The sequence below is a fragment of the Cucumis melo genome, chromosome 3 (genome assembly GCF_025177605.1).
Source record: "Cucumis melo cultivar AY chromosome 3, USDA_Cmelo_AY_1.0, whole genome shotgun sequence".
In the NCBI taxonomy this organism is placed as follows: Eukaryota; Viridiplantae; Streptophyta; class Magnoliopsida; order Cucurbitales; family Cucurbitaceae; genus Cucumis; species Cucumis melo.
In genome coordinates, this window is record NC_066859.1 from 26,237,689 (window position 1) to 26,256,734 (window position 19,046).

Sequence of the window (19,046 nt, forward strand, 5' to 3'; positions counted from 1 at the left end):
TTAATTAATTAGGCCACATTTGAATTATCGAATAATATTCAAATTCAATATTTTTATTTGTAAATTTATATATAATTTATTTTTCTTTGTGACTATCTCATTCAATTATTTTACTCATAAAATTACTTTAAAAATAACTATTCAACGATGGAAAGATTTAAATTTTAGTTGTATTTTGTAAATATCAAAATCTATTTTGTTAGATTCAAACATGCTCATTTTTTAATTTTATATTTAAAAATTTAATTATACCATTAGATGTAAACTAGAAAAATTATAGTGTTTTTGTATAGAATAATATTATAGTGACATGTTTTAAACGAAAGATATAGATATTAAGAAATAAAAAAGAGAAAAAAATGATTTTGTAGGATTATTTAACATTTATTAATATAATATATTTCCCTCACCCAATGTGATGTGTTTAAGCTCAATAAACAAATAATTTATTATGCCATATTTATAGTGGGAGAGGAGATGGTGACTTTCTTAACCCCAAGACTTCATAATTCCAATTTGGTTGGGAAAGAAGAAGCTACAGACAGGGGAGACCAAAAAAGATCAATGGAGGAAATGTTAAAGCTAACCCATTTGTTGGTCACAGTATTTCTATATACTTTTGCAACCATGACGGCCTTTCCTGCCATTCCGGACGTCACCATGTCCGCTCTTTGTCCCGGTCGAGACGAATGTTCTCTCGCTATTTACTTCACTGGCTTTCAACAAGTCGTAAGTTTTTGTTTTTATTCAAAATATGTATTTTGGAATGAGGATTATAATTTTTGGATCGTCATTTATGTTTCTAATTAATTTGGATTGGAGATATCATATTAGGTGACTGGAGTTGGTGCATTGTTAATGGTGCCGTTGCTTGGAAATCTCTCCGATAAGTTTGGGAGGAAGACCGTTCTCACCATTCCCTTGATTCTCAACGTAATTCCACTGGGTTGGTGTTGTCGATGAGACTCACTCTTCTTTTTTATTGATCTCTGATATTACTTTGAACTAAGTTTAAATTATTGATTTTGATGATCGTAGGGATATTGGGATATGGGAGATCGAGGGATTTGTTCTATATTTATTTTGTGTTCAAGTGTGTGACAAGCATCGTTTGTGAAGGGAGCGTTCAGTGCTTGGCTGTTGCTTATGCGGTAATTAAGAAACTTTAATTTTCCAAAACACATCACCTAATTTTGAATATATTTCTTTTCTTAGTTGTAATGGCTTTTCTTTCTTGAAAATCAATGCTTTCAAACTTAAACCATAAGTTTAGGGTTTTGCATTTGGGTTAACTAAAATAAAATCTTTAAAATCCACCCTAAATTTATAATCAAATTTATAACATCTAGTCTTTTATTTATATATATATATATATATATTTATTTATTTATTTTTTTTTTTTTTAAAAAAAAATTTATCCTTAACAAAACATTCAAAAACAAAAATCCATTTCACTTCATTTTTTTTATATACATAAATATTTAGTTGATTTTGATATTTTTTACCATTCATTTTGCTAAATTTTTTTTACGTGCATGCATGACCAATTATAAGTTCACAAATATGGTTAAAACTTTTGACTTTAATTTTTTTAGTACTATAATGTCTCTTAGAACAATTGAGTAACTATCATGACGATCTAATTCTCACGATCTTTAGTTATTTTTATTAAATTGAAATTTACTAATGGAGAAGATGCTAAAACATTAAATAAACACTAAAAAAATAGTTATACACATATATATATATATAGTTTATTTTTTATTTTGACCTAAAATAGATATGTATATATCCTAAAAAAGAAAGGAAAAAAAAGTTATATGTATTAAAGAATTGTTCTTTTTCTTTTTTTTGCTTTTCTTTCTCTTTATAGTTTTTTAAAAAATTTCCAGCTTGTTTAGTTTACCATTTGAAATTTGTTTTATATCTTTACATCCACTAAATTCAATAATATATGTTTCACAAATAGTCTAAAACAAAATTTAAAATTTTGTTTCATATTTATGTTTTTTTTATAATATGAAGATTTAGAAATTTTGAAATGCACAACAATATTCTCTCAAATAAATAAGTTGATATGATATTATAAAATAATAGTAATACAGAAAATTTAACACAAAACAGATCCCTTAAATAATTAATTAACTAAAATTATAGATTAATCATAAATATAGTACGAATGTTTTAAAAAATATATGTTCAATCTGAAATTCAATTTGTTTTTAGATTACTAATGAAATATGATTTTTAGATTTCATAATTCTTGAAATTCTTTTTTTTTTTTCTAATTTGAAAAACGTTTTTGAATTTAATACGAAAAAAAATGTCTGCCAATTTCGAGGAGATGCTCTTGGTGAGCTGTGCTCTTTTATTCTTTAATTACAAATATTTACGAAGTATAATTTCCTCTTTTAATATAATATAGAAGCCTTTTTTTTTAAAAAAATACTTTTAGTCCTATAAAAAAATAAAATTAAAACAACCATAAAAAAAAAATAGCAACACATATTTAAACAAAGTTAACAACACACATATTTCTAAAGGCATTTAAAAAAAATAGCAAATTACAAAAGGAGCAAATTTAAATGCGTTTAATATATCTGATTAATTGTCATATTTGTCTGCAGAAAAAGTGTTGAACTGTCGTTTTTTTTCTAAACTTTTTTGTTATTTAATGTAATTGTCCTATTTTTTATAATTCTTCATTTTTTATAAACTAAAAACAAAAATACAGTCAATGAGCATGTTTTTTTTTTGTTTTGTTTTCTACCGCAATAAATAAACATATATTATTGATTGGTTTAGTAAATGTTCAAATCAACATTTACCATAAATAATTATAAACCCATTATTGGTCAATTGATTGGTTGGTTTAATGTCGTTTAAACCTTTAAATTATTTTTTTTAAAAGTTGCTGGTTTGTATTTTTTTTCAAATTGAGACCAACCAAACCCATCTTCAATTTAGTCGATATTGGTTGATTGGTTCGATTTTTGATGTATCATATTCATCCCTATTGCTATCTACCTTAATATCATTGCCATTATTCTCTCCTGTCGATTTAGTTCTTGCATTTTAACGGTTTCACAAGAAAAGTCTACAATGGTATGGAGACTACACTACTCTTTTACTTCAAACTATAAATTGATGCTCTTAAATACTCTTGAATGTCGCAATGCTCTTTTTTATTTACACTATAAATTTGTGTTTTATAAACGTTGGTGAGTATCATTCTACTTTTATATGATGATGTGATAAAATAATGTAAAAGTGCCAACAAGAGCTGAGGACCAAAACATCCATCCGTAGTTCAAGTTCCCTACTCGATTTGTACTTAAAAATACGTAGAATTTTGCGAAATGGAGTTCAATCAATGGTAAACGTGAACTTTGATCATAGTGTTGTTCCCAAGGTTCCAATCCGAAGTAAAAACGTCGGATTTTTTGATCTTTATGAAAACGAATTTGTATTCTCACCTAAACCCCTTGTTCCAGGCCGACAATGTACCGGAGCACCGGCGAGCTTCTGCGTTCGGAATTTTATCTGCCATTATCTCTTCTGCTTCCGTCTGCGGGAATCTCTGTGCTCGTTTTCTCTCCATTTCATCCACGTTTCAGGTAACTCTCTGCTTCCTTTCTCTGAAATTGCAATTCTGCTCAGTTTTCAACGTATCGTCTTACTGAATAGGCAGCGGCTTCCACGGCGGCTATGGCGGCTTTGTATATGAGGGTTTTCCTTACTGATTCTGCCTCTAATTGCAATCTTTCTGCTCCCTTACTATCTGGGGAGAACGTAGAATCTGTTTCATCTAAAAAGGAAAAATATGCTTCGGCCTTGCCTTCACTGACGGATCTTTTTTCCTTTTTGAAGACTAGGTATGAGTTCATTTTGGGCCTCCAAACGCAAACTCTTCAGTTCAATTATGTTATTTGCATCTATATCTGTAAATACCTTGGGAAAAATACACGTTTGTATAGTCTAATTAGCATATTTTAACTACTACCTCATCATTTAATTGGTGAATTTTGCCATCAAGCAAAACAAAGAAGTATAAGGAAACCAATAAATAGATGGAAGTAGTGTTTTAAACTTAATTTTTAAAAACTAAACAGTTATGAGACGGGAATTAATTATAAACTAAGTTTAAATCCTAGAAATCAGTAGTGCGTTTTACCCCAGTTTTATCTTTTCTATCTGTCATCAGTTTTTGCAATTTTCCTTCTTGTCATGCCATTTTTTGGCGCCTTGTAGGTGGTTCATTGAATAAGAGCTGGATCCAATAATGATTTTATTTAGTACTTGAACCAATGATGAATAAGAATGTATCGAAGTTTAAGTCACTGACTATCACTTTTGAGTTATCTCATAGTCGTGGAGTTTGGACCAAATAGTTTAGTGGCTCTAAGATAAGATTTTGAGTTTCTTCTTAAATTCTCAATCCTTTTTCTTTTGTACATTATTTGCAGCTCGACATTTTCACAAGCAGCCGTCGTTGCATTTTTTAGCAATCTTGCTGATGTTGGCCATCATGCTTCAATAATGGTTGTTCTTTTGATCCAGGGATCTAATCTTGGTCAGCTTTAATTTGTCAACTTTTAGTTATAATTTTATTCAACTTATTTGGTTTACTTTTAAATAGAAAGTTTTTGTCCTTGGTGATCACTCTCATCTTACTCAGTTTGTAAATTTTTGTCTGGCTCAATTATATATTTTACATCCATAACAGGCTTTCAAGTGTGGCTATTGAACTTCAGTTGAGTAACTAGCTTGTCTTGGACAATTGATATGCTGACCGATGTTTGATTTCCCAACTGCAGTACTATTTAAAAGCGAAATTTCACTTTGACAAGGATAGAATTGCTGATTTGATGGTGATTTCTGGGGTTGCTTCAAGTATTTCTCAGGCATGTCATGCTATTTTACTTTAGTTTATATCTGTATTTTTTTTCAATGCCAATTTTCTGTTTAGAATATGTTAAGAATATCAGCTAGTTCCCTAAACTATTGCTTAAGCTTTTAAATTTTCCGAACCATTGGTGATAGGACAAAATCCATCTTTATTCCATGTGTGTGTTTTAAGTTCTTACCATCAAACGAATCATTGCAGCTACTCTTAACGCCCATCTTGGTTCCTGTTCTAGGAGAGAATAGGCTACTCTCAGTTGGGGTCTTTTTCAATTGCCTGCATGTAAGCTCTCTGACGTTCTTCTTGCCTTCTTGACTTGAAAGTTGTGAATGTTGTTCTAATTATCCAATTTCGTATCAAGAAATTCATAAATGCCTCAATTCATGTATGGTTCTCACTCTGTTTTATGGGTTTTTGAATGCAGATGCTTCTTCACAGCTTAGCTTGGTCTGAATGGGTACTTTACTAATACCTTGACAATGCAGTTCAATTCTTTTTAATAATTTAGTTCATTATTTTATATCTTACTTTACTGATTTGAAGTTCAATTCTTGCATGCCATGAAATGACTAACTTTGTTGTCATCCATCAGGTTTCCTATGGTGCTGCAATGTTTTCCGTTTTGTATATTTTCTGGCAGCCTTGTGTGAGTGTCGAACTTCTTTATCATTTAGAGTTTATATCTCTCAATCGATAATTTCATTGAAGTTAATTTATTTCACATATGTTATCTGCAGCTGCAAAGCATAGTGTCGAAACAAGTTGGTGCAAGCGAGCAGGTTAGTTTTCAAGAACTGCTTCAACATAGTCAATAGTCTCTTAATAGTTCATTGGTTATTTTATTTTATAATTCTTATTAATGGGTGGGCATTTCATTAGTTTATTTATGTGGGTAGTCATCTTTATCTCACTAAAAGAAATGTTGCAGTCGTTGTGTAACTGTGTTTATGGATAGAGTCAAACCCATGGCAGCAAGGAACAGATAATCCCATTTGGAGAGAAACTATCTATAATCTAATATTCTAATTCATTGACGTGACAGAAATACCAAATATAACCTGTCTACTTATAGTCTTTACATAACTATGGAATTAGCCGATAGATTAAGTTACTAATTGAAAATTAAGAACATAACTAGACGAATTTACTAAATCAAAACAAATAACCAGGTCATTCTACATATACCCTAACTTCGAAAAAGATAACATGTCCTTGAGTTTAGATTGAGAGAAACAAAAGAAGAAATTCTAGCTGGTTATGGTGGATTAAAATGGACTGAATCAGCTACAACTCTAATTCTGGCTTTTTATAATCATGGACGAAAACAAAAAGACTAATAAACAAATCAATTTGGATTTGAATGATTATCAGGGTAAGGCTCAAGGATGCATTTCAGGCATATCTTCGTTTGCCAATGTTGTTTCTCCATTTGTATTCTCCCCTTTGACAGGTAACTCGCTTAAATTTGCTATTTATAGTGTAATGCAACAGCTAGAGATGTTACGACTAACAAAATTTAGGTGTTTTCAGCTTTGTTTCTATCTGAAAACGCTCCATTTTATTTCCCTGGATTTAGCATCATGTGCGCTGCATCTGCTGCGGTAAGTTTCATTTTTCCTACTGCTCTGTTGGATGGATTTAGGTCTAAATTTCTGTTATAGTTTTATGATGGGAGTTTTGTTTGACTAACCTTAAAAATTTCCCAAAAGTACCTTGCATTATTCATATGATAAATTTTCCAAAACTTTCATATTCCTAGCGTATGTTAACTGTTTTCTTATATGGTACATTTATCTGTTGGAAGTGACCAAAAAAGACAAAGAAAGACAATATGTGCTCTTTTGGTCGCAAATCACTCTTTTTTAATTTTTCAAGAATCTTAATCTCTCAAATGCACCTTATCTACTTTTCTTCAGAAGGAAACATGTTACAATTGACGATAGTGTTGCACTTTTACTTGAATGTGACAGAAAAAATGTCGATTGAGTATCCGATTCATTACTACTTTTTTGTTACTTCTAAAGAAAACATGTTTCGTGTGAAGTTGCTAGCGTATAAGTATGCATGTTGGTATTTAAGATGATGCTTGGAGATATTTAACTAAACTATAGGAGTTGCACGATATTTTTTTTAATTATAAGGACTTGACAAGAGAATTATAAGGATAATTCAATCATGAACTTATCATATCCATTTGATGGACTCCTATTTTGTGGCAGATGATAGCATTTGTTCAGAGTATGATGATAAAAACTCCTGCCAAAGCTTGTACCAGCATCCATGTGGAAGTTTTGGTTTAGTTCTCGTCCTTCTTCCCCTGTCCATACCTTTGTTGTTATATATTGTAAATATTTAGTTGTTTATTCTCAAAAGTAAGCAAATCGGAGGATAAGAAAATGTTTTCTAATAGAAATTTGTTAGCGGGTGTTTGTGAAAAGAAGTGTAGTTGTGAACTCCAATGAATTGTACAATCTCGAAAGTTGTGAGCTTTTAGGGCTTATTATGTAAGGAGCGTCGATACAACATTTTTTAATTGTACGGTCTACAGACTGCTCGAGGGAAACAAAGAGTATTGTTCACAATTTCACTTAGTCACAGCTAGCTAGCTCCTGTTCTCAAATGCCTCCTATGTGACTTGTAAAAGAAGAGTGATGGTCATATAATTCAAATGTCTATTTATACTTTTCAGAAAACTCTCCCAAATAGCCACCACGATACTGTTTTGAAGAGAGAGTAAACATTACATAAAGAGAGAGTCCTTTCAAACTAAATTTTGTTCCACAAACATGCTTGAGAAGCAAGAGTGTACACAAAATTATTAGAAACTCTTACCCATGGAATCTTTTAACAAACACTTACCTTTGTTTATTAATCATAACATTATCAACAGACTTGTAACTTAAATTATCTGAACAAAGCTTCTCTATAGAACAAAAGTCGGTCTAAACTTAAACTCAAAGAGAATGAAATTCTAATTAATCCCATAGCTAATGAAATGCCTTCAAATGAAATAAAAAAACTTAGTTAACAAACAAATCTAATTGAAACCAAGTTATGATAATAAAATGAATATAAATCAACCATCATAAAGTTTATTTATCCATCTCGATGTAAAGGTTTATATATATATATATATATATATATATATATATATATATATATGAGACGTGTGTGTATGTGTGAATGGAGATTAGAGTATGGGTGGGAAACTTAACTTATGGGCGTCACGTGAGTGGAAGTTAAAGAGATGTTTAGAGCGTATAGGATGATAACAAACTTACTTTAATGGGTTAAATGGGTGTGTCAGATACTTCCATCTCACAACATACGTGGCCCCGCCTTTCAAACCGTCTTTCCCTTTACCCTTTCCTTAACCGCAAATTCTTCCCACTCTTCGTACTTCTAACCCCAATTATTGTTATTCTTCTTCTTTTATATAATATTATTACAGTTTCTTACCCCTCAAATTTTTGTATATAAACACATATTTGAAAATTATATTAATCCTTGTTACAATGCTTTCAACAACTTAAATGGCTAAAATAAAGCTGAAATTCAAAATACAGAAAATAGAACATTTGATAGCAAAAAGAAGAAAAAAAAAAAAAAATGAAGCCCACACAATTATTTCCACATTACATTTTATCAACGCCTTTCTCTTTCCCTTTTTTGTGTTGTAAAACTTAACACGAAGTGTAGGTACCTACCAAAAAGTCCAAAGCCAATTAAAAATCGAAGAATTTAACAAACATGTAGCTCAACTAATTTTTCCTTTCTCTAAGCTATATATATATATATATATATTTGAAACCATTAACCCATACATATTTGAAATAGGTCGGTTAAGAGATTTGAATGTGACTATACATTAATATTATAAATATCCTAAAAATTAAATGAAGTCTTTGAAGTATGGAAAGTAAAATTATATTTTAATGTAACAAAAAGCTTAAAGCCAATTAAATAATAAAGATTTCAGAAATATATATAAAGAAAAAAGGCAGTTTGATTCGGATCGGATTTGCGCCACGTGTCCGATCTTTAAATAGCATGTCAAAATCATAGCCCCACGAGTTCACCTTCCTCCTTCTATTATCATTTTTTTTCCCTCGTTTTTTCCTCTGCTCCTCTTTCGCCGTTGGCTGCGTCGGAGACTACCGGAAAACCGCCGTCTATAAATCTTAATAAACGACGCCTCCTTCATTTCGCTTCGGGCTGTCGTATTCCTCCGGTGTTAGCCAACGGCTTGTATTCTCATTATCCTCTCTTTAACGCCCTCCATTCTTTTTGTTTTCGATTATATTTACTCAATTTGCTCTTTGCGGCTGTTGAATTTCTTCATTTGCCTTTTGGTTGGATTGATCTTCATTTTTTCATTTCTGAAATTTTTGTTTGGGCGGTGATGATGAACGGTCATGATGCGGAGCCGTTGGTGTACGTTCACGGCGACCTCGATTTGAAGATCATTGAGGCGCGGCATTTGCCTAATATGGATTTGCTAACGGAACGTATTCGGCGGTTTTTTACTGTTTTTAGTTCTTGTCGGAAACCGTTTTCCAAGAAGAAGGATAAGGAGGATCACCAGCATCACCGGAAGATTATTACTAGTGATCCCTACGTTACCGTTTGTCTTGCTGGAGCGACGGTTGCTCGGACACGAGTTATTTCGAATTCGCAGAACCCTATCTGGAATGAGCACTTCAATATCCCTCTTGCTCATCCGGTCTCGCAGGTGGAGTTTCATGTCAAGGATAATGATGTGTTTGGTGCGGATTTGATTGGTATTGCAACGGTCCCTGCGCGTAGAGTTCTTTCTGGCGAAACCATTGATGATTGGTTTCCGATAATCGGTACGTTCGGGAAACCGCCGAAGCCGGATTCGGCTGTGCGTTTGGAAATGAAATTCACCAAGTGCGAGGACAATCCTCTGTACCGTTATGGCATTGCGGCCGATCCAGAACATTTTGGCGTTCGGAATTGCTATTTTCCGGTAAGACATGGGGGTTCGGTAACGCTTTATCAGGACGCGCACGTTCCTGAGTCCATGTTGGAGAAGATTGAACTGGAAAAGGGGAATCTCTATCAGCATGAGAATTGCTGGGAGGATATATGCCATGCAATTTTGGAGGCTCACCATTTAGTCTACATTGCCGGTTGGTCCATATATCATAAGGTGAAGCTTGTGAGAGAGCCTTCAAAGCCGTTGCCTAATGGTGGAGATTTGAATTTGGGAGAGTTGCTCAAGTACAAGTCACAAGAAGGGGTGCGAGTCTTGTTATTGGTTTGGGATGACAAGACTTCCCACAGCAAGTTCTTCATTAATACGGTGCGAGTTCTATTAAATTCATGCGTTTTCTTTTTCTTTTTTCCCTCGTTTGTTGACATTGTTCAAGATGAACTCCGCTTTGCGAGAGCCATCCTTCTGATTTCTTTGTTATGTATGAACGTAGTTAGTATCAGCTCCATGTCTATTTCGGCTAAGCATGAGATGCAATTAAGGAAATTCTTGGTGTGCGTGTATGTATGCGTGTGGTTTTTGAGAATACAACGGAAGACTGGGAGTTACCAGTACATTTTAGGTGGCATTTGGCTTGTGAAATTTCTCAAAATTATTAGTTTATGAGTGAGACACTAGTAGGAAACTTTCAATCATGTGCCTTGTAGCATTTGTTGGACGGTAAAAAACGAGATACATGTTATTAATTTTTGTCCTAGAAGTTGTTCATGCAGTTGTAATGTTTTAACGGATGTCCTGGTTAGCACATTCCTTACTATCAGGGATATAGGGAGTTTGTGCGTAATGCCAATGGTAGCTAATATGAATCTTTCAGTGTAGAATTAAAGATAAATAACAGCCGTGTTCTTTTACAGCCAAGGAAAAATAATCCAAGAAGAAACTTCTTGGTGGTAAAAGGACTAATATCAGTGATATGTGTAGAAGCTCAGTGTCTTCTAGTTTCTTGTATTTCCCGTTTGTGGATCATTTAACATCATCATCCCATGTTAATGCCTTCTAAGATAGTTTTTCTGATGAATCTTAGATATGAATTTTAATTGCAGACTGGAGTGATGCAGACTCATGATGAGGAGACCCGGAAGTTTTTCAAGCACTCTTCTGTGTCATGTGTTTTGTCACCCCGATATGCCAGCAGTAAGCTTAGCATTTTTAAGCAACAGGCACGCTTTATACCATGGTTAAGTTACATGTTGGTCTTCAACAATTTTCCCCTGCTTTGAGTCATATTAAATTGCCCTCCTTTGGTAGTCTCCCGTCTCACTATGTTTAATTTAGAATCATTAAATTTCTAGAGGAAAATGAGTTTCAGTTTACTCTCCCTCTTGCTATTTGCATCGTTTAGATTTAACATTTTAGTAATATGCTCTTAATGGATTTATATGGAAAGTTGATAAAATAAATATCTGATGCAGATTTTGATTATTTGTTTTAACTTACTGCTTTGAGGAATGTACTCTTGGGTCACATCACAATAGTGAGGACATTGTGGTATGCTCGTACTTAACCTAGTTTCTCCTTTACTGCAATGTCTTACTGTGAAAGTAAGCTTTTGTATGACACTAAAGAAGGAGAGTCCTCATAAAAGCTTGGTAACACAACTTGTAGATCTTTCAGGAGCTATTATGTAATGGCCAAAACGCCATTCTGAGTTGTATATTTTCACTTGCCTTGGAATGTCGTGTAGTAGTTTTAAATCTACATACTGAGCTCATGTTGGATAGAGAAGGATTGCCACACTTTCTTGTGCACTTAAATTGATTTGACGGACGGGTGGATTGGATGGATGATAGAGCGTTTCAGGGTGGTTTGGGATTCCTGAATAGTTTCAATCCTTACCTTGTGAATTCATTGATTTTTCTCCTCCATGCCATATCCCCTCCTACCATTTACTGCTTTGAGTTTGTTACATGGGTGATTAGATGATGGAACAAACAGATCTTTTTCACCTCCCCCCATGCCGTATCTCCTATCTATCATTTCCTGTCTTCAGTTTATTTTATTGTCAATTTGAACATTAATTTTTACAACTGGTGAACTTTCTCCTGTCCACTTCTCTATTGACTTCATTCTTTTCAATTTTGTGGGAGAAAGGTTTCTGTAGATGGGATACATTATTATGAGAAATGTACTGAACTTTTAGTTTATTTCATGCTTAGGTCGTTGGAACGCTTTTCACCCATCACCAGAAGTGTGTGATTGTGGATACACAAGCATCTGGAAATTATCGGAAGATAACTTCTTTTATTGGAGGACTTGACCTTTGCGATGGCCGTTACGATACTCCTGAGCACCGGTTGTTAAAAGATCTTGACACTGTATTTAATGAAGATTATCATAATCCAACCTTTTCCGTGAGTGCCTGCTGTAATTAGAACATTTGTTAGTCCTTAAGTTGTGTAACCTACGAAAAACTAATTTATGCTCTTGCATACTTGTTGACTAATATCTCTTGTAAATCATCTGACAGGGAGGTACAAGGGGTCCTCGGCAGCCATGGCATGATTTACATTGCAAAATTGAAGGACCTGCCGCATATGATGTGCTTACTAACTTTGAACAACGATGGCGAAAAGCCACAAAATGGTCTGAATTGGGTCAGCGATTCAAAAGAGTATCACATTGGCATGAAGATGCTTTAATAAAGTTGGAACGCATATCTTGGATACTTAGTCCATCTCAATCAGTCCCCAACGATGATCCTTTGTTATGGGTTTCCAAAGAAAATGATCCTGGCAACTGGCATGTTCAGGTTGATGCTTGTAATTTCTGAAATGGATCTTGTGCAACTTCTGAATTTTAATATTAATGATATGGGTGAATGATTTTTCATTTTTCAGGTTTTCCGATCCATAGATTCAGGATCTTTGAAAGGATTTCCCAAAGATGTTTTTCAAGCTGAGTTGCAGGTCTGCCGTTTTCTTCATTGAGTAAACTAACAAATACATGTTTCACATTGTTTACTCTAGAGTGCTCGACTTCCTTTACTTCTGAATTATGTCTAAATTGTTTGTGCTATATATTTGCGTTTTGATTATAACCGTGAGGTTCTCTCTTTGCAGAATCTGGTTTGTGCAAAAAATTTGGTTATTGATAAAAGCATTCAAACAGCATATGTTCAAGCAATAAGATCCGCCCAACACTTCATATACATTGAGAATCAGTATTTTCTTGGATCATCCTTTGCATGGCCTTCGTACAAAGAAGCAGGTTTTACCACTAGTACCACCTAAAAAGCATGTACTTTAGTTTGGGTAACATGTCTTAGTCTGACATATATATTGATACTACGACACTTAATGGATATTAAAACTAGAGTGCATGATTGCTTATGATCATTCAGGAAGCTTTTTTTGGCACATGGATGTGCGGAAGTATTTAAGAGAATAGTATTGTGTTATTAAATGTCAAGTAGAAAACTAGGTAGTGAAGTGATGTAATTGTTGGTTGAATTATTTTTCTTGCTCAAGATGATACTCTTTCTGACAAAGTTTGCATTGATATGCAAGGAATCTAAATAACTTCTTTCCCTTTTCCTTTTTATTTAATTATCTGGGTTGCAGGTGCTGATAATCTTATTCCTATGGAGTTGGCGTTGAAGATTGCTAGTAAGATAAGAGCCAATGAGAGGTTTGCTGTCTACGTTGTGATACCAATGTGGCCTGAAGGGGCTCCCTCTTCTGTTTCTGTGCAAGAAATCCTGTTTTGGCAGGTAATAAGATCAGCTGTCATTGTTTGGTACAATAATTTTTTAATAGTAAGAAGTGATAGATTTGTGAATGTTGAGGACACCTTCACGCTGTTGTATTTTTGGTTGTCATTCTTTTGAATTTTTGAATGCTGGTTTGGCCTCCTTAAGTTTGAAATTACTCTCTTACGTGCACAGGGTCAGACAATTCAAATGATGTACGAAGTCATTGGACGAGAGTTGAAATATAAGAATCTCGAGAACGCTCATCCCTCAGACTACTTAAACTTCTACTGTCTTGGCAATAGGGAATCACACGACGACTTGACATGTTCCTCTGGTCATTCCTCCAAGAGTGAAGATTTGGTAATCATGTGTTCTGAAACTTCTCTGGTCTTCATAAAGATTACATAGAGATTTGAACTTAGGAACTCTCTCATTCCTATGATGGCTAAGCTAACTAGACTTATTTCATTATGATCCAATAGTGTAGCTTCAGCCTAATTGGCATACTACATTGCAGGGTATATAAATTTTAGTTCTACTATCAATCGAAATCAAGATATAGCATCTCAGAACATATACTTTTAAATTTTCAGGTTTCAGACTCGCAAAAATTCCGTAGATTCATGATATATGTGCATGCGAAAGGAATGATTGTTGATGATGAGTACGTAATAGTAGGGTCAGCAAATATAAATCAAAGATCAATGGCTGGATCAAGGGACACTGAGATTGCCATGGGTGCATATCAACCCAGTTACACATGGGGGAAGATGAAACGACATCCACGAGGCCAGGTTCTCCGACAACTCTGTTTAAAAATTCAATGGATAAAAGACCATCCCAAGTATTTCAAATGTAATTTTAACTTTTTGATCTCTTCGTCACAGGTTTATGGCTACAGAATGTCGCTCTGGGCAGAACATTTGGGAAACATTGACGATTGCTTCAAGGAGCCAGAAAGTTTACCTTGTGTGAAGGCAGTCAACAAGATAGCTGAAGATAACTGGAAGAAATACACGGCGACGGAGTATGCGCCATTGCAAGGGCACCTCCTGAAGTACCCGATTGAGGTCAGCCAAAGTGGGAAGATAGGTCCGTTGACTGGACACGAGACTTTCCCTGACTTCGGTGGTAAGGTCCTTGGAGCTCGATCTAACCTCCCTGATGCTCTTACAACGTAAGCTTCTACTCTTTTCTCAAAGTGATACCTCTTTTTGAGTTCTCTTTCAAGCATGAGAAAGAGAGGCGTATTTGTTCGAGAAATGGAACAGAAACAAAAAAGCCATAGTAAATTCTTCAACCTAATCTCACAACTTTTCTTTGTTATTAACATTGTTTAACTATCAAAGAGTGAATTATTCACTTAATGATTTGTTTAACTGTATTCAAAGAAATGTATTTAATTTTATTTATTTTAAGTCATATTCCTTATAGGGGTCTGAAAACTTGTTTTATTTTATTTATAAACATAGTAAAATTTTACTAAAGTGCGATAGAACCATAGATATCTACCTTGTGATAAGCACTAATAAATATCTATTGCAATCTATGTTACATATAGAATGAAATTAGTCAATTTTTTGTTTATTTTCAATTCCAACCATTCAAATTTTCTTTTAATCAATACATAGACTAAAAGTCGATGCCATTTTATTCGGAAAGTGAACAATAATTCAATTTTGAACAGAAGGCTACAGAAAAATTGGGAAAGAAGAGAGAAAAATGGAAACTAAACAAACCTAAAGTCTCAAACCACTTGCCGCTGCCAACCAAAGTCTAACACGAAAATTAAGAAATGTATCATTTTGAGATTTTTCTTCACCAATTTATGTCTTTTATGTATCATTTTTTCCATTGAAGAATGTATTGTCATATTATTCTATCACTTTCGCATGTTCAATGTGAAGGTTTATATATTGTTTTAGCATTTTTACTTTGAAGATCGAGTCTCATATTATATATTCTTTGTCATTTTATTTTCAACTTTCTACAGCTATATCAATAAATAAAAAAGTATCAATTTCATGATTTAACTCTTCCAAATGCCATGGCCAAACAATTTCCTAGACCCAATTTTAATAAGATGATAAATGTGATTAAGATTTTGAGTGAATAAATATGTATTTAGAGTGATTTTAATTAAATTCTTTTAAAATTACTTCCTAACATGCCACTAACCAACTAGATAATATAAAAATCACAAACTTAAAGAATATATTAAAAAAGATGAACAACATGCACGATGCATTTTTAACCAAAATCTCTTTTAAACTCTATTCAACTCTTACTTTATACCATGCATTAATTCAATGAACACTTACCACTTACAACCATGTAAATTAGTTGATAAATTTCTAACCAAAGTTAGTATGAATTCACATTTTTGCATTTAAATTAACCAATTCTTTTTACTTTTCGTTTCTTTCTTGAAATTCTCTTGTATTATATCTCGTTCTATTTCTAAACTTACCCCATGTTTTCTTCCTTTCCATAACTTTTGGACACAAAATGATAGGTATGAACTCCTATTAAAATTTGTAAAAGTTTTAGAAGAAATAGGCAACCATATATACCATAATAATGTAATCAAACATAAATATTGTACGTACCAACCAAAATATAAGAGAGAATCGTAGGACAATAGGGAATCATTTTACTTTCTTTTTTAGGTGAAAAGAAACGAGGAATAATCAACTAAAACTACTCTCTCGACTCCTATCAAGAATCCACGAATAGAAATGAAATCTTTGTTTTCCACTAGATAAACCGAGTGATGTTAATAAAATTTAGAACAAGTAGAAATTTTGAGAGTGATATTAATAAAATTTAGAACTAGAAATTTTGAGGGGTGTTTGTTTGGAGGGTTGAGATTGAATGAGTCAGGCATATTAAGCTCTACTATTCCTATTTTGGTATAAGTGTTTTGAAAACTTTGAGAGTTGGTACAAATGTTTGGAAACTTTGGTAGTTTGGTAAAACTTTGGCTTCCTATCCACATTCCCATTATTGCAACGGATGAGTTACTATTTTTTTCTTTTTTAGTCAACTTCCGAACCCATCTCTGGTGATTGTTGTCTGCCAATCTCGAACCACCATTTTTACCATTGTTTTTATTTAGTCAATTTAACACTAATCTTTTCCAAACCGTCTAGGCAAAAGAGTTATCTTTTTAAATGGTAACCAAAATATATGACAACTAAATAATTGTGAAGATAGAAAGATGAAAAGTAGATGTCAATTGCTAATAAATTTACTATTATTTTTTAGAAAACGTGGGATGCAAGTCTTGTTTGAATGAAACTTTCTCAATAGAAAGGAATCGACAATTTTGAACCTCATTCCTAATTCCTTGTGTGTGTGTGTGTGTGTGTATATATATTCAACCTTCTTCTCTACTTCCATTCAAGTTTCGAACTCTCTGTTTCTTCCCCCCAGCGTCATGGCCGTCGATCAGCTTCTCCCCGTTCCGGCAAACTCCAAAAAGAAGCTCCACCTCCTCCAAAACGCACCAGGCCTAAACCCTAAAACCATTACTCCCATTTCCCAACATGGCCTCCTCCATTTCCTCCAATCCATTGTTCTTAAAACTTCCGACAAACCCTTCTACACCTTCGACTTAGCCGTCGTCGCCACTCTTTTCGACCTCTGGTCTCATTCCCTTCCCACCGTCCGCCCTTTCTACGCCGTCAAATGCAACCCCAACCCGGACTTCCTCGCTGCCATGGCCGCCCTCGGCTCCAATTTCGACTGTGCCAGTCGGGCCGAAATCCAATCTGTTTTAGCCCTGGGCGTCTCCCCTGACCGAATCGTTTTCGCCAATCCTTGTAAACCCGAATCCCATATTGAATTTGCCGCTACCGTCGGCGTTAACCTTACCACTTTTGATTCCGTCGACGAAATACAGAAGATCCGACGATGCCACCCAAAATCCGCCCTGTTGATTCGGATTAAACCATCCGATGACGGGAGCGCTCGATGCCCATTGGGAAACAAATACGGCGCGCTACCGGAAGAAATTATCCCTCTTCTCCAAGCTGCTAAATCGGCTGAACTCGCCGTCGTTGGCGTGTCATTTCACATAGGAAGTGGGGCTACTGAAACACGGGCTTATTCAGCCGCCATTGCCGCTGCTCGAGGGGTTTTCGAAACGGCAGTCCGACTTGGTTTGCCGCCAATGAATGTGCTCAATATCGGCGGCGGATTCACCGCCGGACCCCAATTCGAAGAAGCTGCGGTGGCAGTAAAGTCGGCCATAAAAGAGTATTTTCCGGAGGACCTGAATATCGCCCTCATGGCTGAACCGGGGCGGTTTTTTGCGGAATCGGCTTTCACTTTGGCCGTCCACATCATCGGAAAACGGGTGAGGGGAGATCTGAGGGAGTATTGGATTAACGATGGGATTTATGGGTCAATGAACTGTATACTATACGATCATGCGACGTTGAGTTGTAGGGCGTTGGCAGTGAAATCGAACATGGAAAACCCCACGTGTGGCGGAGGGAGAATGCACAGGTCAACCGTGTTTGGCCCCACGTGCGACGCTTTGGATACTGTTCTGACCGGAAAGCAGCTGCCGGAGTTGGAGGTGGGAGATTGGTTGGTTTTTCCGAAGATGGGGGCTTACACGGCGGCAGCGGGATCCAACTTCAATGGGTTTAACACGGCGTCGATTGAGACTTATATTGTGTACTCGGAACAGGGAAATGGCGCCGTATTTGAATGAATCTTTCTTTGGTTAGGTTATGTTATGGTTTAGGGTCAAAAGAAGGATTGGGTCATTGATATTTGAGTATAAAGGCAATGTTTAGATCTATGTATTGCTCTTCGTTTTCTCTCGTGGAAAAAAACAAAGGAGAAATGTTGACCTAATTATTTTCATAAAAAATGATTTTTTGTATACATTCTTAAACAATCTCTAATAGAATCTGTATTTCAAATATGTTTCTGCAACGGAAACTCGTGACCTTAACAACCCTATATTCTTATTTAGGTGAAAAAATGTTAGGAAATTGGGCCAAACACCGTTTGGCTTAAGGGTCATGTTAATTTTTATGATAACCCTATATTCTTATCTATTTTTCTCTCTTACAATTATACATTATCCTACCCAAATAATTCAATTCAAATTCTATTATTATTTTTTAAATTACTACAATCACAACACTCCCCAAACACATATTATTATAACGCATTGTCATAATTCTTTTCTCCCAAACACATTATTATCATAATAATCGTTTTCCTTCATAACTTCTTCTCTTCTCCAAACGCACCTTAGGTACACCTTTCCACACCAATCTAATAAAAAACCAATCTAATAAAAAGGCTTCTTGATTTAATTTTTCATTTTTTTCTATTTAGCCTAAACTCGACGAGAAAAACAAAAAACAAAAGAAAAAGAGAAAAGAGAAGGGTTTTATATGTTCTTTTAA

General features: G+C 34.4%; 3 protein-coding genes across 3 annotated transcripts; all 3 read left to right on the forward strand.

Annotated features, from left to right (window-relative positions):
* The first annotated feature begins 564 nt into the window (after positions 1-564).
* LOC103488384 (uncharacterized) lies at positions 565-7,599 on the forward strand. The gene is made up of 14 exons (XM_008447093.3): positions 565-729; positions 835-946; positions 1,039-1,151; positions 3,495-3,617; positions 3,688-3,875; positions 4,467-4,542; positions 4,818-4,904; positions 5,108-5,188; positions 5,331-5,363; positions 5,499-5,552; positions 5,644-5,685; positions 6,278-6,356; positions 6,437-6,507; positions 7,126-7,599. Exons 1-14 carry the CDS (start codon positions 565-567, stop codon positions 7,204-7,206), a joined length of 1,305 nt encoding a protein of 434 aa, XP_008445315.1. The 3' UTR covers positions 7,207-7,599.
* A 1,372-nt stretch (positions 7,600-8,971) lies between these two features.
* Positions 8,972-15,032, forward strand: LOC103488380 (phospholipase D delta-like). The gene is made up of 10 exons (XM_008447090.3): positions 8,972-10,232; positions 10,967-11,083; positions 12,080-12,274; positions 12,391-12,672; positions 12,761-12,829; positions 12,983-13,130; positions 13,484-13,632; positions 13,807-13,974; positions 14,208-14,408; positions 14,502-15,032. The coding sequence occupies exons 1-10, from the start codon at positions 9,309-9,311 to the stop codon at positions 14,793-14,795; spliced, it is 2,547 nt and encodes an 848-aa protein (XP_008445312.1). The 5' UTR covers positions 8,972-9,308; the 3' UTR covers positions 14,796-15,032.
* A 1,841-nt stretch (positions 15,033-16,873) lies between these two features.
* Positions 16,874-18,526, forward strand: LOC103488379 (ornithine decarboxylase, chloroplastic-like). Its single transcript, XM_008447089.2, has one exon. The coding sequence runs from the start codon at positions 17,054-17,056 to the stop codon at positions 18,335-18,337; it is 1,284 nt and encodes a 427-aa protein (XP_008445311.1). The 5' UTR covers positions 16,874-17,053; the 3' UTR covers positions 18,338-18,526.
* The last annotated feature ends 520 nt before the right edge of the window (positions 18,527-19,046 follow it).

What these genes read in the sequence shown, in the direction of transcription:
- LOC103488384 (XM_008447093.3), top strand. Translation starts at nt 565, where the DNA reads ATGGAGGAAATGTTAAAGCTAACCCATTTGTTGGTCACAGTATTTCTA. An exon ending in TCTCAACGTAATTCCACTGG is followed by an intron (nt 947 to 1,038) that starts GTTGGTGTTGTC and finishes TGATGATCGTAG; the next exon opens with GGATATTGGGATATGGGAGA. An exon ending in GCTTAGCTTGGTCTGAATGG is followed by an intron (nt 5,364 to 5,498) that starts GTACTTTACTAA and finishes GTCATCCATCAG; the next exon opens with GTTTCCTATGGTGCTGCAAT.
- LOC103488380 (XM_008447090.3), top strand. Translation starts at nt 9,309, where the DNA reads ATGATGAACGGTCATGATGCGGAGCCGTTGGTGTACGTTCACGGCGAC. An exon ending in AAGAAATCCTGTTTTGGCAG is followed by an intron (nt 13,633 to 13,806) that starts GTAATAAGATCA and finishes TTACGTGCACAG; the next exon opens with GGTCAGACAATTCAAATGAT. An exon ending in CCTCCAAGAGTGAAGATTTG is followed by an intron (nt 13,975 to 14,207) that starts GTAATCATGTGT and finishes TTAAATTTTCAG; the next exon opens with GTTTCAGACTCGCAAAAATT.
- LOC103488379 (XM_008447089.2), top strand. Translation starts at nt 17,054, where the DNA reads ATGGCCGTCGATCAGCTTCTCCCCGTTCCGGCAAACTCCAAAAAGAAG.